At 50.0% G+C, this 15,070-nt stretch overlaps 8 protein-coding genes across 8 annotated transcripts; 4 read left to right on the top strand and 4 right to left on the bottom strand.

Moving 5' to 3' along the window:
* Positions 1 to 2: 2 nt before the first annotated feature.
* Positions 3 to 2,221, top strand: BO85DRAFT_461487 (protein serine/threonine kinase activating protein nimO; the record flags this gene model as incomplete). The annotated part of the gene is made up of 3 exons (XM_025661788.1): positions 3 to 518; positions 663 to 2,045; positions 2,096 to 2,221. The coding sequence occupies 3 exons, from the start codon at positions 3 to 5 to the stop codon at positions 2,219 to 2,221; spliced, it is 2,025 nt and encodes a 674-aa protein (XP_025513267.1).
* A 1,977-nt stretch (positions 2,222 to 4,198) lies between these two features.
* BO85DRAFT_440697 (3-methyl-2-oxobutanoate hydroxymethyltransferase ECM31) lies at positions 4,199 to 5,309 on the top strand (the record flags this gene model as incomplete). The annotated part of the gene is made up of 2 exons (XM_025658782.1): positions 4,199 to 4,627; positions 4,689 to 5,309. The coding sequence occupies 2 exons, from the start codon at positions 4,199 to 4,201 to the stop codon at positions 5,307 to 5,309; spliced, it is 1,050 nt and encodes a 349-aa protein (XP_025513266.1).
* A 92-nt stretch (positions 5,310 to 5,401) lies between these two features.
* On the bottom strand, positions 5,402 to 6,621 carry BO85DRAFT_522196 (ubiquitin-like protein ATG12). The gene is made up of 3 exons (XM_025665241.1): positions 6,112 to 6,621; positions 5,723 to 5,922; positions 5,402 to 5,670 (listed from the first exon to the last, which is right to left on the bottom strand). The coding sequence occupies exons 1-3, from the start codon at positions 6,362 to 6,364 to the stop codon at positions 5,611 to 5,613; spliced, it is 513 nt and encodes a 170-aa protein (XP_025513265.1). The 5' UTR covers positions 6,365 to 6,621; the 3' UTR covers positions 5,402 to 5,610.
* A 100-nt stretch (positions 6,622 to 6,721) lies between these two features.
* Positions 6,722 to 7,311, bottom strand: BO85DRAFT_451654 (uncharacterized protein). Its single transcript, XM_025660641.1, has one exon. It carries the CDS (start codon positions 7,184 to 7,186, stop codon positions 6,959 to 6,961), a length of 228 nt encoding a protein of 75 aa, XP_025513264.1. The 5' UTR covers positions 7,187 to 7,311; the 3' UTR covers positions 6,722 to 6,958.
* A 483-nt stretch (positions 7,312 to 7,794) lies between these two features.
* Positions 7,795 to 9,409, top strand: BO85DRAFT_451652 (E2 ubiquitin-conjugating protein UBC8). The gene is made up of 7 exons (XM_025660640.1): positions 7,795 to 7,929; positions 8,015 to 8,022; positions 8,084 to 8,255; positions 8,378 to 8,415; positions 8,470 to 8,584; positions 8,637 to 8,818; positions 8,873 to 9,409. The coding sequence occupies exons 3-7, from the start codon at positions 8,143 to 8,145 to the stop codon at positions 9,007 to 9,009; spliced, it is 585 nt and encodes a 194-aa protein (XP_025513263.1). The 5' UTR covers positions 7,795 to 7,929; positions 8,015 to 8,022; positions 8,084 to 8,142; the 3' UTR covers positions 9,010 to 9,409.
* A 333-nt stretch (positions 9,410 to 9,742) lies between these two features.
* On the bottom strand, positions 9,743 to 11,292 carry BO85DRAFT_83390 (LAMTOR1/MEH1 family protein). The gene is made up of 3 exons (XM_025665715.1): positions 10,796 to 11,292; positions 10,488 to 10,648; positions 9,743 to 10,428 (listed from the first exon to the last, which is right to left on the bottom strand). The coding sequence occupies exons 1-3, from the start codon at positions 10,844 to 10,846 to the stop codon at positions 10,119 to 10,121; spliced, it is 522 nt and encodes a 173-aa protein (XP_025513262.1). The 5' UTR covers positions 10,847 to 11,292; the 3' UTR covers positions 9,743 to 10,118.
* Positions 11,293 to 11,890: 598 nt separating this feature from the next.
* Positions 11,891 to 13,269, top strand: BO85DRAFT_522193 (DUF2011 domain-containing protein; the record flags this gene model as incomplete). Its single annotated transcript, XM_025665240.1, has 4 exons — positions 11,891 to 11,916; positions 11,985 to 12,516; positions 12,589 to 13,019; positions 13,082 to 13,269. 3 exons carry the CDS (start codon positions 11,891 to 11,893, stop codon positions 12,961 to 12,963), a joined length of 933 nt encoding a protein of 310 aa, XP_025513261.1. The 3' UTR covers positions 12,964 to 13,019; positions 13,082 to 13,269.
* Positions 13,102 to 14,201, bottom strand: BO85DRAFT_451648 (uncharacterized protein). Its single transcript, XM_025660639.1, has 4 exons — positions 13,848 to 14,201; positions 13,675 to 13,779; positions 13,434 to 13,613; positions 13,102 to 13,368 (listed from the first exon to the last, which is right to left on the bottom strand). Exons 1-4 carry the CDS (start codon positions 13,852 to 13,854, stop codon positions 13,352 to 13,354), a joined length of 309 nt encoding a protein of 102 aa, XP_025513260.1. The 5' UTR covers positions 13,855 to 14,201; the 3' UTR covers positions 13,102 to 13,351.
* Between the last annotated feature and the right edge of the window lie 869 nt (positions 14,202 to 15,070).

Here is a 15,070-nt window from a genome sequence, read left to right as displayed (position 1 = left end):
ACATGGCAGCTGTATTCGTACCACCTTCGCCTCGGTCTTCGCTTAATATGTCGACTCGCCGACCACTTGCCAACGTGCCGAATGCTACCAATTCCCCTCACAGGTCAGGCCTCGTGCCTGCCAAACGTCTACGTCCAACGAGTAACCAGATCGACATCCCTTACGGCCAGCCTCCCCCGAAGAAGCAGGTAGTGGACGGTCAGGAGGCGGACGCTCGTTCCCCATCCCGGACCAGGGCGTCCGCATACCAAAATACCGACTCCAAGTTGTTCTTGCGGCGCACGAATAATGCTCAGCCGAGTGCATTCGAAAGGAAACTGGTCGCTGTGAGAGATAAAGAACGACAGGCACAAATGAAAGGCACGAGGCACGAGAGGCCGTCCGCGGAGACTCTCGATTCCATCCGGCAGTGGCAGAGGCATTACCGCAAGGCGTTTCCTCAATTTGTCTTTTACTTCGATAGCATCCCGGAAGATGTTCGCAGCAAGAGCTCTAGACAGGTGCTTGCATTGGGAGCGGTAAGTTTGCGTCTGGCTGACATCTCCAGCACTTCATGATTCCCCTATCGGAACTGCGTGCGGAGGGTCAACGATGCCCCACCGGTCCATGGTGGAGGTAATTCCTATACGACTGCGTGACTTTACTGACTTCATTTGTCACAGCGTGAAGAAAAATTCTTCTCGCGTCTAGTGACCCACGTCGTCACGTCTCGTCCTATTCCTCCGGAGAACGGTCCTACGAATGCACCTGATTACAATGCGGAGTCGGCGGAGCAAGCGGCGGCGGATGGTTCACTGCAGACAGTAAACCCATCCCTGCTCGAGAAGTGCGCCGATACCCACCTTCATATGACCTTGAAAAATGATGCACGACGGGAACAAAAGGGCATGGACGTTTTGCACAGAGCCCGCCAAATGGGAATGAAGATTTGGGCGATTGAGAAACTGCAGCGCATGATCACGGCGATCAATGATGGCGATGTCGGAGGACATGATGGCCACGCGACGCGAAACAGCAATGTTGCTGGTGGTCATGCTAGGGCTCGGGGTGAAAACGATCTTTCGCAAGTGCTTCAGAATGAGCTGAATGGCCCGTCGGATCGCAATCCCCTCTCGGTCCTGAAGGAGCTGGTTATGTTCAAGGGCCCTTTCATATATGTCCACGACATGGACGAAAAGACGCGCCCTGTGATGGTGCGAGAATACCCGAAAGTTGCAAGGCGGCAGGATGGTATATGGCCGCAATTCCGAAGTGCACGCCTAGGAAAGTGCCCGTTCATTGAGGATCCCCCTACACAGAAAGACATCGATCGCCAACGCGCCCGTATAAAAGAGAGGACGGAGAGACAGGAAAGGGACGAAAGAGCTGTTGCTAATGCTGCTCCTGTACAAGACATTCCAGACGCGAAACTAAATGCACCAGAAACTCATAGGAAGGGTACAAAGCCCGAGGATAAGACTCCCGAATTGGGCCAAACAGAAGAGGCGCCCCTTGAGCCCCAGCTTGAACTCCAGGATACTCAGTCCACAAAGCAACTATCGCCCAGGAAAAGCTCCGAGAGCTTCGTGCCTCCGCCTCCGCAACGGAAGGGGCCATTTTTCCATGGCCGTGAACCTGCCGCATCAGGTGTACAACCCTCGAATATTACGTCCGCCATTCGTTCGCAAATGGTTTCATCGACTGCTGCGGCACCCGGTGCCAAGGCTGGCCTGAGCAAGGAAGTCCATGAACTCAAGAGAAAGGTGCTCGAAAAAGGAAACGGAGGGCTTGCAACGGGCACTGTGCCTCCATCACACCACGCCGTAGATGGATCCGCACCACTGAAGACGAAACCATTGGAGAACAGCCTCGGCAATATGCAACCGCCTAAAAAGCTTGTAAACGTCCCGGAAGAGGAATCAACGCAATTGGAGAACAGTGGCGCTCCTAAGCGGCGGATCGGTGATCGGAAAACCATAATAATACCCAAAAAGAAGGAGAGACGGAGAGACCCTAAGCCAGGCTACTGTGAGAACTGCAGGGACAAGTTCGACGACTTTGAAGAGGTTAGTCTGGAAGCTCTAGATTCAGAAACGACAATGCTAACCTTTGGCAGCACATTGTGACCCGAAAACACCGCCGCTTTGCGACCAACCGAGCGAACTGGGCCGAGCTCGATGCCTTACTTTATCAGCTGGAGAGGCCTGTGAAATCTGGTGCGGAAGGAGTCCCAGGGTTATAAGCAGGCCGTGCGTTCGAGAATGAAAGGAAAGGATATGAAATTCGTTGCGGCTCGTCTATTTCCCTGGACTGAACTGGCTGCAGCGTTGCCCGCGGAGATGATCTGCTAGCCGCTCAGCCGTGTTAATATGTGAAGATATTCAGCTCGTCTTTTCATAACACTGGCATATACACCCGTCATCCCATCATTGTCCAAACCTACGTACAACTATCGACAGACGATGCGATTAATACTGCATTTCTATTGCTTCATCCTCCCCTTTCCTTATATGCTATCACCACTTCCATTCACAATTCGGTCCCCCCTGTAATTGGTGCACAACCGGCGTCCTTGGATTCTGCATGCCATATCCCTGCATACTGTTGACTGATGAATGAAAAGCATCTAACGGCCTCGCCAGCGACGAATTTTTGAGAAGATTTTGGAAACCCCACATCAGTACAGAAAAAAACAAAAAGAAAGAATCAGAATCAGATGGGAAATGAGGAACCAGAAGGAAAAAACAAAAACAAAAAACAAAACCAACCAATGAACGAAGGCAGGTGACACATGGGACTCATCAACATCCAGGACATACATACATTCATACATGCATCCATGCACACACACCGCGCGCATTGGGAAGACAAGCTTATACTTCAATGGTGTCCAGGATTGCATACATTTTTTCTTCTCTCCCTTACTTTCTTTTCACTCATTTTCCTATATAGTATCTTTTTTTTGCATTTTGCCTTTTCTTTTTCCTACCATACCTTCATGGGCGGATGAATGGATGTACTCGAATAAACCGAGGGGAGGTTGGTTGCATACAAAAGACATGGCGGTACATGTCTGGACTGGTGTTGATGTTGAGATTTTTGTTTGCTTGCTGCTTACGAGCTTGGTGGTTATTTTACTTTTCTTCTTTCACCTTTTTGTTTCTTTCTGATGTCGTGTCTCACTATGAGTTCAATTCGTTGGCTGGACATCGTGTGTCACTATACCACTACTACTACTAGCCTTTAGCTATAACTACAGAAGTAGCTAGAGCATAGGCTATAGGCATATGAATGGAACAAACCTATTACTTACCCACACACACACACACACACACACACACTATCCAATTTAATTCCATCCTTGCAGCAAAAACATAAAACCACATAAAATCCTCCAGTTCTTCAATCTACACAGTAACTTGTATCACTACGTACTGACTCGCACCAACCTCGGCCCACTCCCCAAGTCCTCGGCTCGGAAAAACAGAAAAGAAAAAAAGGAAGAAAGCAGTGGAATCACCTGCATGTAAGTATCCGCGCCTAAGACGGAGCATAATCCATCCGTATCGGGTAAAGCGTGAAAATAATGCCGACGAAATGTTGGGGGATTGGCACTAACTAATTTTCATTAAATAAGCTAAGGTTTTTTTTGGAACTTTGATGTTTACTCTGGGTGGATGATCCGGACTACGCGGCATCATCTATACCAGGGCTTGGGGTTATATAAGAGAGACCTCGGGTCGTGGGGGTGGCGGGTAGGAAACTTTTAATTGGGATGTTATTGTACTGGATTTGCTTTTCAGCTTAACTTCTTATTGTTGAACCTCTTGTTGTGTTCTCTCAGTGTCAACCATTGTGCCTGTGCCAGGGTTTATGTGGGGTATTGAATAAGTTTCTTTTTTGATAACGATCCAGAACCTGAAGGAACTTCTTTCCCCCTTCCCTTTTATTACTTTTTTAGTTTGCTGCCCACGGGTAGTGACGACATTAGCCCTTTTTTTCTTTGGCCCGTCGCTCCGTTTTCCGACTCGGTCTTTCCACGCCCATCGGTGCTTGTGCGTACCTGCGTGTTTGCTGCTTTCGGCTTCTTGCGGTTTGCCTCCAGCTTTCCCTAAATTTGCCTCTTCAGGGGCGACTGGTGTTGTCGCTCTTCTTTCTTCTTTTTTTCAAAGCGAATTCTGCTTCGTTTCATATCTATACGTCGCTTTTTGCTATCATCATGGCCTCGAGATTCTCGGCGCAATTGCTAGTGCCTTTGGCGAGGTCGTCCGTTCGCTGTCGGGCTGCATCCGCTCCCGTCTTCTCGGTTCTCGCCGGCCGACATGCCATCGCCACTCCTGCTCCGACGGAGCTTCAGAAACGGTATAGCTCTCATTCTCCGCTGGGGGCCACCTCGGCCAATCCCCGGAAGAAGGTGACCATGCAGACGTTACGGAACCTCTACAAGAAGGGTGAGCCAATTACGATGCTTACGGCGTATGACTTCCCCAGTGGCCATGTTGCGGAGATGGCGGGGATGGAGGTGGTCCTGGTCGGTGACAGCTTGGCCATGGTCGCCCTCGGCATGGAGGATACGAATGAGATCCTCATGGACGAGATGTTGTTGCACTGTCGGAGTGTTGCACGTGCTGTCAAGAGTGCATTCACGGTTCGTGCCCATACCATTCTTCTTGAGAGAAGGTTCATACTAACGTGCGGTTTCCTTGCAGATCGCCGATCTCCCTATGGGATCTTATGAAGTTTCCCCCGAGCAGGCTGTTCAGTCTGCCATCCGCATCGTGAAGGAGGGTCGCGTCCAGGGTATAAAGCTCGAGGGTGGTGCTGAGATGGCTCCGTCCATCAAACGTATCACGCAAGCTGGTATCCCTGTGTGCGGTCACATCGGGCTTACGCCTCAACGTCAACATGCTCTTGGAGGATTCCGGGTTCAGGGCAAAACGACCGCCAGCGCAGTGAGGCTTCTGAAGGATGCTCTAGCTGTCCAAGAGGCTGGCGCATTCATGATGGTTCTGGAGGCGGTGCCCGCTGAGATTGCCGCCCTCATCACGAAGAAATTGCGAGTCCCCACGATTGGCATCGGTGCTGGAAACGGATGTTCCGGACAAGTCCTGGTCCAGGTTGATATGACCGGAAACTATCCCCCGGGCCGGTTCCTTCCCAAATTTGTCAAGAAGTATGGCGACGTCTGGGGAGAGGCTATTAAGGGTATCCAACAATACCGTGATGAAGTCAAGAGCCGGGCGTATCCTTCCGAAGAATACACCTACCCCATTGCGAAGGAGGAATTGGCCGAGTTTGAAAAGGCCATCGAGCATTTTCACAAAGAATAATTGCTCAGGAACCCACCCGGAGTCCTAGTGTCTCATGCTGCGAGCGTTGTTTGATTCAAATTCTTTGAAGCAGCATATAATGCATATCATGTCCAGCAAGTCGTTTCTGTGATACCTTGGTATTTCATGTTCATGTCCATAATTCTCATACATTGTCAAATGACCTTTGACGATTTTTGCGCATAGTTGCCTTCCTACTCACATTCCATGTTAGCTTGTTGAGATGTATCTGGTTCAGCAAGATTACCTGTAAATGGTCCAGACAGCTGTTGCACTAAACCACATCAACCTTTGCTCATCATTAGCCGAAAGCGGGCGTCATAGAGTAAGCAACGATAAGTTGCTCGTCAGTCTTGAAACACTGAATGTTGTAAGTAAACGAGTGGCTTAGATCACGTATCAAGACGGCTTACCCTCCATAAACCACCCACACCTTCGTCTAAGCCAGGAGCAAACACACTGTTGACATAGCAGAATACCGAGTCGGATTCTTTACAGTCCAGCTTCTTCCTGAGAAACTTCACGACTGTTTCGAACTTTTGTGAGGCACTAATTTTGAACACACGGTTCTTCAGGATGGGAGCTGAAGGCAGTGGCTGAAAGCGAACGGTAACTGGTGCACCGTTAGTCTTCTGTCAACATATGGCTTATCCTGATAAGCCGCATGACGTTAATAGATATGGGCGCTAGCAGTGAGAGGCCAGTCTGGAGCCCGGAACAAGCTCATTATTGTAATCGAGGGAGCATTTGAAACATATTGGGGCAGTAAAGATGTAGTAGTACTGGCAGTAGTTTTACTTGCCTTTTCCCGTATCGACAGCCTCAGCGTCCGCCAATGCTTGATGGGCATCGCGGGGTAAGCTGGTTAGCACCACTGAGGCGGACATGGTCATTGGCAAATCGGCACCGTGCTTGTCGTCTGGTATAGGTGCATTTTGGGTATTTGAGGAAGAATCAGAAGATTGTTTACGATTGGCTGGTCTGTGAGTGAGTTTGGCTTGGTCGGGTTTGGGTGAGTTTTGGGCCGAGAGGCCCTGGGGTGATGGGGAATCCATGTTTGGCGATAGGGGTTAACGCTGGGTAGGGTGATTTGCGCTCGAGGTTAGATGAGGAATTTGAACAGCGGACAGTTTAGTATGAGTAGAAACAGCGAGAGATGATAAGGAATGTGAAGAAAGAGTGTGCAGAAGATGTTGGTGTTGATGGTGAGGATGATGCGAGTTGTTGATGTTCCATTCCCTTGGCTAGGCGCCGATGGACACCTGAGGCAGGGGGGTGGTCCAATCAAATGGCAGGCACTCATCATCCTTCCATCAACGCTTTCTCTACCATGGTAAGTTCGAATATGAAGAACAAAGCGATCTTCAGGGCTGCCAAGATCCAGATACCACCGGTACATTCTAAAGCAGGGGTGGACTGCCTAGCCAATCCTGATACTTTGTCGCCCAAGAGGTATGCTCCCATTCAACCAAGCAACACCTTTACTATCTTTCCTAGCTGTTTAGCACTACAATAGCACAATATCACTACCCCGAAAAGCGGATTTAAGACTTTTTTTCGGGCAGAGTTACATCTGTCAAGCGCCAACCGAGAAAGACCCACTGCGAATTTCGACTTTAGTGCCATGAGGTAGCGATGATGCATGCATATCATCGGGCCCTTGTCTCCATTGGAACACTCGCGTTGTCTTGACTCTTGGTCAATCTGCACTGAACAAGGCTTTCCGACGTTCTTACGAATACAGTAAGATGCAGAAATAGGTGTGAATCCGCAGACACCAAGCAACACTGTCCCTGAATCAGATAACTAGCCAGTTCACTATTGAGATCAGGATTGTTCCCCGGCGTTCCGCTAGGGGACCCATTAGCGACGATCATCCATTCCCGGCCGGCTAGATTGAATTTTGGGCATCGGGTAGCCCTGTCAATGCGTAGACAAGAGAACTATTGGTAGTCGGAGAGTGCCTTGACTGTTCATACGAGCAGAGAGATAACTTTCGGGATCTCCAGTAACATGACAATAGAATCTTTCACATACAGAAACTATAAATACACCGCGAACGTGACTCCGGGGCCAGCTGACTGGAACATTGATTGATACGCGCCGAATGACTGGGTGGAAGCGCTGCCAGTGACCACTTGTTACCGGTCATTACCAGCGCCCGTCACCTCATCCCCCCCGTCCCCGCTATCAGTCATACTACGTACTACCACCACCGCAACCCATTCTTAAGTTCCCTCTCTTCCCTTTCTCTCCCAATTCTCCCGCCTCAACAACTCGCCCACTTCCTTCTGATCAAGCGACTCCGCCTCTCGTCCCAGCCTTGCTCACTTCTTCTCTCTTTCCTCGGTCTTATTATACCCTCCTTACTGCGATCCCTCTCGCCCGCACTTTTACCGCTTCCTTTGATCTGCCCTATCTCTACCCAGAGTCGCCCCGCTCATTGCTTCCCCGCTTCGACCTTAGGGATAGTTTCGATTCCACCCACTTGTGCAATTCGCCTTTGAATCCAGATTATTCGGTGTCGACGGACTCGAGGTCTACTCTTACCTTCATACCTACCTGCTTTATCTGCAAGTCATTCAAGATGAGTAGCCCTAAGCGGAGAATTGAGACAGATGTGAGTACCCCTCGGTACCCCTCATGCCCTTGCGGCGAAAGTGGTGGCGGAAGGAGACTAACGCTCGAGATTCTTCCACTTATAGGTCATGAAGTATGCACTCGCACCGCTATTGCGCTCATACCTTATCGATGACTGACTGACGTTCTGGCAGGATGTACGCACCCTTCCCCGTATCCGGCACCGACCATATCTCCTCCAACTCGGGGAGGAATGAGAACGCGATTTCGGATATGGGACATATCAATAGCTTTCAGGGGGACTTGTGCTGATGGTTTGCATAGGTTGATGAGTGATTATGAGGTGACTCTGGTTAATGATAACAGTGAGTGCCCACAGCCTTTTGCCACCGACTTTTGGATACTGACTCTGAACTGTAGTGTATGCAGACCCGGCTTGCCCCACAATCGTTGGATACCCGACTGATATTGACTGTTCTCCTTGGTAGGCAAGAGTTCTACGTGCGTTTCAAGGGACCGGAAGAGAGTAAGATCCATACAAGGTCTGACTATTGCAAACCGGACCTGCTGACATAGCCAGCACCCTTCGCCGGTGGCCACTGGAAGATTCACGTCGAATTACCCGATCAATACCCATACAAGAGCCCGAGCATCGGGTTTGTGAACCGGATTTTCCACCCGAACATCGATGAGCTGTAAGACAGTGTCGACAAATCTTATCTCCTCCAGCTAACACCAGCTGCCCAGGTCGGGTTCCGTTTGTTTGGATGTCATAAACCAAACATGGTCGCCCATGTACGATATGATCAACATCTTCGAAGTCTTCCTTCCTCAGCTCCTGCGCTACCCCAACCCTTCAGACCCTCTGAACGGTGAAGCAGCTGCTATGCTCATGCGGGAGCCGAAAAGCTACGAGGCAAAGGTCAAGGGTACGTCATCACACCACTTGCAACATGTTCTCAACCAAGCTGACCTGTAATTAGAATACGTAGCCAAGTACGCCAGCAAAGAGGCCGTCGACGAAGCCGGAGAAGACACAGAGTCGGAAGACGAACTGAGCTCGGCAGGCAGTTACGAGTCCGGCGGCGAAGAGCCAGCCGGTACAATGGACGACGTTTAGTTCTGCCGCAGTTCAGTCTGTCTTAGACCATTCGCGTCTTGATTTGGACATTTCACACCAGTATATTGCATAGGCATCGTTGTCTATTATCTGTTTTCGGTGTTATTTACTATTTGCTGCTTTTATCTTTTGGGTGTCAGGCGGGAAGGCGTTTCTGGCGGAGTTCAGTCGTTTCAAAGTGCAGCAATCGACTTAGTACGACAGTCGCAAGAGAAGGTAGCTAATGGGCGATCGGATCATGTAACATGGGGGGTGTGCAAGTGCAGGAAGTTGACCGGCTGATCCGTATCTCTTCGACAGCAGCGTTACTTCCGCAGTGTCTGTTCTACTTCCCACCTCTCGCAGATGTTCCAACATAAAGACTGTATATCGCTAATGGAGCATTATTGTTATATCCCAACTCTAGTATCATAGCGTAGAATAGCATGGGGGTCTTGTTTAAATCGTATTGTATGTTTTCATATCATACAGCAAGCGTTTTATTTTTCAGCTGTTTAGTACTAGCAGTACTACTGTACTGGCGTCGAGCGCGATCTGCGATCTAACTCAACCAAACTAGACAACACAGGAACGAACAAAGGAAATGAATGAATGCACAGTGAAAGATCTGGAGAGAGAAGTAGTAAGTGAAAAGCCTCAGCATCAGCCTAGGCACAGAACAAGGGTATAGAATAGATGAAGAAGAAAAAGCTGAGAAGAGAAGTGTAATGAAAAGCGCCGATGGCAAAAGGGAGAAAAAAACAACAACATAGTTGACCCCGTCGTCGCCGGCGACCCATCGCGATGCGCGAAGAAAATAAAAAGGGGTATTAAGGGGGAAGATGTGTAAAAAAGGAGCAGGCAAGAAAGAGGAAACGAGTAAAAAGCAGGAATAGAAATAAAAAAGGAAGGGGGTAACAAAAACAATCAATCAAACACGTCAAGTCAAGTCAAGTGCGATAAGTGCTGTCACGTCCGTTCCGTCACGTTCGTCCATCTATCCATCCATCCATAGCCCTGTTTCATCTAGTACTCAAGCGACCCTGATAACGCAACACCACACGGCACCTATCACATTTGACCTGCCGTCATCTGTCATTTTTTCCCCCCATTTTAAATAGTTACAGTAATCATGTAACCTTCAACACTCCGAATACATCCCTCTTAGCAGCACCGTCTTCATCCGTACTCGACCCCGGCCGCGACCGATTCTTGCGCGTATTTATCACCACTTCGCCCCAGTGTTTCGGGACCGTGCCGCCTGCCTTTGCAGCCGGAGAGGATGGTTTCTTTGAGCGAGCCGGTGGCGAGTCAGTTGTTATTACTTTGACGGGTGGCGCATCGCCATCGGAGGATGAAGGAGGGGGGACGGTGCTGGGGAGGGTGGCGCGAGGTTGGAGGTGCGGTTGGGGTTGGAGGGACCAGATGTCGATGACGGAGCTGTTGCACATTATCAGTCTTGAGTTCGATATCTGCCATACTGGTGAAGAGTGGCTCACTCTGATGTTCGTTGACAGATTGCTTCGAGGGCTTCTCGTTCGCGCTTCAGGTAGCTAGGGTCTGGGTGATTGCCTTGGGCGCTTTGGTTAAGGGCGCCGTAGCCGTAGCCCGGTTGGTAGATGTCTTCATCAAGGAGGCGAGAGGATTCGGGGTGGTTGGGCTGTAGGGAGGGAGATAGGTTAGTTTTGGGGTTCTAGATGATGGATGCGAAGAGGGTTGGTGGAGTCGGGCGCAAAGGGAGGGAGGAGTGTTGGCTGGCGTGCGCTTGTTCCTATTTTGCGGCAGAAGAATATAGTATTGGACTTACATCGTGGGGTTCCCGACGATTACGTCCTAGACATGAGGCGCAGATACCCATTTGTGCTGATCAGATCGGCGGATTAGAGGTGGAGGTGCAGGAGAGATGTTCAATGACGGTAGTGGTGGTGGTGGAGGTTGGAACGGCTTGATTATAAACGGGAGTATCGGGTCGTGGTGAAAAAAGAGCAAGGCGAATGAATGACTGGAATGAGCGTCTGGATGCTGAATTGGATAGTAGAAACGCGCCGGGCGGTGGTGCTCAAGCGAAGATGATTTGCGAGGGTGAAATGCGTGGTTGGTTAGTTAGGTGATTGAGATCTTGGGTGACTTGAAGGGAGTGACGGTTTGGATAATTCGGTGGGTTGGGAGTGGCCCGTGCGAGCCGATGTCATCGGAATCGGGTAGATGTAGTATGAGTGCCTTGATTGTCGGCCATTGAAGTCACTGGAGGTTCTCTATCAGCCAACTTGAACTTCTAAATAGTTACAATGGTCTCAAGTGTTGGATTTATGCTCCGTTGAATGTCACGCCAGGAGGTGCTGTGGTTACTAGAGGGTTATACTGTCACATGCCTGGTGGAACAATCATGCTGTCGTATGATCTTTGACATCCAGAGTAGACAGCTTATACTAGGCATCCTAGTGCAACGATCATGTCTCTAGCAGCAAGAGATAATTCTATACAACCCGTTTACTGGTAGCTTGGATTCATTTGGGCCTTTAACCCGGAACTGTTTCAGCATAGAACAGAAAACCCAATTGTATACTTCGCAAGTACGTCCTACAAAGGAACAATTATATTCTGACTGATATAACAAATCAAATCTCTCATTTTCATATCACATATACTAAATCTTGAAAACAAAAGCAATAAAGTGTCAAGTCTAACATCAATCCACTCTATACCATACTCCATAGGGCACAGAGATACCAATCAATCCTCCGAACGCGTGGCCGCACCACACCCGCCCGTGGAAATAACCACTCACCAACATCCGCCGACAATTTTCACTCCACCGCAGACACACCATCAACCCTCGAACTATCATCCACCACTCTCCTCTACCAAACCCAAACCTCACACAAAATTAGTAGAGGCAAACATGTTCGACCTCCCCAGCGCAAAGCGGTACGCCACTACGCCACTACACCACACCACCAACCCCAATTCCAATCCCACTAACCACCCAACAACAGCATCTGTCGCGAAGACCTCCTATCCCAACGAACATCCACCTCACCCTCACCCTCCCCACCCCCGGAATCCTCCCTCACAGACGTGCACCAACGTCTCGGCGCCCTCCTAAACATTGACAATCTTCTCGCGCCCCCATCCGACGACAACCCAACACCACAACCCACCACCAACGCGGACGAAGAAGAAGAACAAGAATTCGAATTCCGACTGTTTAGCGCCCCCGCCAAATCCTCATCCAAAACGGAAGACCAAGCAGCAGCTGTCGAGTCATCTAGCACAACTCAAGCCCAGAAACTACGTATTCGGGTCCGTTCGCCGACACCCGGCGCGGTGGGCGTGGAAGATGGACGCTTTGTGAATCCGTTTCGGGGATGGGGGTATTATTTCTCCGCGCCGGAGATCATGATGGCTGCCGGTGGGGAGAAGGAGAAGGTGCAGGAGGAGGAAGAGAGGTTGAGGGAGAAGAGGAGACAGTTTGAGGATGTGGCTGTTTCGGGGGTGCAGGTTGTGGGGTTTTCGGGGGTTTCGTGGGTATGTTATTCCATTCTTCTATATATACTGGGGCTTAGTGGAGGTTTTGCTGACTTGGTTTACTTTATCTAGCCTGGGTGCCATTTGCCCTGGAGGGTTGTTACGTTGAAGAGTGAGAAGAAAGGTAGTAAGGGTGCGGCGGTGACGTGCGCGAAGGACCCCGCGGAACGGGCGCCGACGTCGTTGAAGAAGCCTGGCAAGAAGCGCCGGATTCAGTTGCGGAAGCGGGTTTCGGCTGCGGAGGAGAGGAAGAAGAAAGAGGAGGAGAAGAAGTTGTTGGAGGCGGAGAAGCGGAATCGGAAAAATCGTGAGAAGAAGATTAAGCGCAGGCAGAAGGCGAGAGAGGAGAAGGCTGCTAAGGCTGCTGCTGCTGCTGCTGCTAGTGGTGAGGCTCCGGCTGCTGGTCAGATGGATGTGGATGTGTCTTCGGATGAGGGTAGTGATTGAGGGGGGTTTCAGTCATGGTTCTTGGATGTATGTATGTTCTTCTAGCTCACTTTCGACTTATGATACCCAGGTTGATATCGAATCATTGATTTGATTGATCAGATTTTTCTAGCTTTTGCTACACAATACACTACGAGTGAACTGAGATACTTTGCTTGACGCGGACTGAATTATTAGACTATGCGAATACGCATGGCTATTGAAAGCAGTACAGGGTATATGAAAAAAAGGTGGATATCAACAAGAGAAAAACAACAACAAAATGAAATCAGCGCAGTCTATGCTGGGGTATGAGAAGATGATGCAAAGGGTAGGAAAATGATGCCACGGGCGAAGGAGTGGATGATGCATGCAGTGAGAGCTGCATCAGCTTAAAGCCTAAGGGCGATTATTTGGTTTCTTTGTCTGCGCAGGGTCAGTCAGTCAGTCAACATTCTCATCGCATTTGACGAGGGGGCTATTCGACTTACCAGCTGCGTCTCCAGCAGTCTCGGCGGGCTTAGCAGCGGCATCAGATGCACCGGCAGCGGCTTCCGCATGAGCTTCCGTCTCAGGCTTTGCCTCGCCAGCCGGGGACTCCGTCACCTCGAGGGTCGGAGGAGCGGCGGAAACACCTTCGGTCTGAGCCTGCTCAGCGGGCTTGTCGGCGGCTGCATTATGACATGGTCAGTAAGTGGTCGCAACGAATGTAATGAGAGTGACAGAACGTACCAGGATTGTTCTCAGCAGGAGCAGCAGCGCCTTCGGGGTTCTCCTCGGCAGTCTTCTTCTTCTTGAAGATGGCCTTGAGCTTGTTCTTGATGTTCTTGAGGAAGGCTGGGATGCGAGGTCAGTTGAGAAGTCCATACGCGCGTACGCAAGACGATCTGCGGGGTTTCACTCACCAGGCATGTTGGCTGTTGGAGGGGTAGTAGTAGGGAGATAAGGAGGGGAAATCCGTTCGGTATACACGAGTAGATGAGGGATGATGAAAGGAAGGATCAACAACCACAACGGTGAGATGTAGTATAGAGAACAAAGAAAAGTTCAAAACACAGACGACAAGGACAAGAAAGAAATAAAAAAAATAGAAGGCTTCGTATGGCCGTAGTTATGTGTCCTCCACGTGACGGGGGGCACGGTCCTGATGTTGATCGCCAGCGCCCTTAATCTGTTCTGCTCTTCGATGCCTCCTATTCTTTTCGCTTCAGGGACCCTTTTTCCTACTAGCTACCCAGTAACATCCTGCCTCATCTCCCACCCCCCCCTCTTTCATGTCCCCGCCGACCACTGCTGCTGATCCACTGGCGCCGTCATCTAAAGGTTTACCTATTAGTCATGACTACTTAACTAGTTCTCTAGCTAGCTAACCCCTGGGTCTATCCAAACAACCACTCTATCTAGGGAGTTAATATACGAGGGATGGGCAAGTGCATCGGCACCCCGCCGCGTTAGTAACCCTCGGTTCGCGCATCTATTGCCAACGGAGCAGTTGATCCCGGCTCGACTATCCTGTTCTTGCAGTGGTGGCTGCTGCTGCTGCTCAAGAATAGCAACTTAGCAACTTGAATTATGGAGACCATCGTACTTTCAGTCCAAGCGCCAGGGGGGTGGTGCATGAAGAGTACGAGTCAGGAGTAGACTGTGACTGTAGTATCTTCTGCTTCCCTTCCTCCTGGAAGCGACTTTTTCTTTTTTTCCCCCCCTCATGGCTCTTCTTTTCAGGGGCAACCCTTATCGTGAGATTGACCAAGCGCTGTCAATAAAACCCCGACAGAGAAAATGTACGAGGATCTAGTAGTCCATCACGGGCCCCACTTTTACTTTCGCGAACAATCCTTATTCTGCGCTTATTTGGGACTATTAGATGAATTGGGTTGCCGTGAGTGGAGACCTTGTATATAGGGCACGGAAATTGCCCTACTTCAGGTCAATGGGACTCACATCGCCGTGGTGATTTTGTTCTGAGGGTTGGAAATTTCTGGTGCACTCTATCTTAGAAGGTCCGGTTGACTCCTTCAAATCTTTGTATATTGTTAGTTTGTTTCATCTCTGCATGCACGATGCGCCCGTTAGCCAGTGACAATCTTGGCGGCGCGCCGTTTGCCAGTCCATAGGGTAGGCTTTT

This window comes from Aspergillus piperis (genome assembly GCF_003184755.1).
Source record: "Aspergillus piperis CBS 112811 unplaced genomic scaffold BO85scaffold_16, whole genome shotgun sequence".
In the NCBI taxonomy this organism is placed as follows: domain Eukaryota; kingdom Fungi; phylum Ascomycota; class Eurotiomycetes; order Eurotiales; family Aspergillaceae; genus Aspergillus; species Aspergillus piperis.
The sequence above is the reverse complement of the archived record's forward strand: the minus strand, read 5'-3'. Positions and strand labels throughout refer to the sequence as shown.

What these genes read in the sequence shown, in the direction of transcription:
- BO85DRAFT_522196 (XM_025665241.1), bottom strand. Translation starts at nt 6,364, where the DNA reads ATGGATTCCCCATCACCCCAGGGCCTCTCGGCCCAAAACTCACCCAAA. An exon ending in GGCTGTCGATACGGGAAAAG is followed by an intron (nt 5,923 to 6,111) that starts GCAAGTAAAACT and finishes ACGGTGCACCAG; the next exon opens with TTACCGTTCGCTTTCAGCCA. An exon ending in GTGTGGGTGGTTTATGGAGG is followed by an intron (nt 5,671 to 5,722) that starts GTAAGCCGTCTT and finishes TACAACATTCAG; the next exon opens with TGTTTCAAGACTGACGAGCA.
- BO85DRAFT_451654 (XM_025660641.1), bottom strand. Translation starts at nt 7,186, where the DNA reads ATGATCGTCGCTAATGGGTCCCCTAGCGGAACGCCGGGGAACAATCCT.
- BO85DRAFT_451652 (XM_025660640.1), top strand. Translation starts at nt 8,143, where the DNA reads ATGAGAACGCGATTTCGGATATGGGACATATCAATAGCTTTCAGGGGG. An exon ending in ACTCTGGTTAATGATAACAG is followed by an intron (nt 8,256 to 8,377) that starts TGAGTGCCCACA and finishes TCTCCTTGGTAG; the next exon opens with GCAAGAGTTCTACGTGCGTT. An exon ending in CACCCGAACATCGATGAGCT is followed by an intron (nt 8,585 to 8,636) that starts GTAAGACAGTGT and finishes CCAGCTGCCCAG; the next exon opens with GTCGGGTTCCGTTTGTTTGG.
- BO85DRAFT_83390 (XM_025665715.1), bottom strand. Translation starts at nt 10,846, where the DNA reads ATGGGTATCTGCGCCTCATGTCTAGGACGTAATCGTCGGGAACCCCAC. An exon ending in ATCGTCGGGAACCCCACGAT is followed by an intron (nt 10,649 to 10,795) that starts GTAAGTCCAATA and finishes CCCTCCCTACAG; the next exon opens with CCCAACCACCCCGAATCCTC. An exon ending in ATCTGTCAACGAACATCAGA is followed by an intron (nt 10,429 to 10,487) that starts GTGAGCCACTCT and finishes AATGTGCAACAG; the next exon opens with CTCCGTCATCGACATCTGGT.
- BO85DRAFT_451648 (XM_025660639.1), bottom strand. An exon ending in TCCTGCTGAGAACAATCCTG is followed by an intron (nt 13,614 to 13,674) that starts GTACGTTCTGTC and finishes GTCATAATGCAG; the next exon opens with CCGCCGACAAGCCCGCTGAG.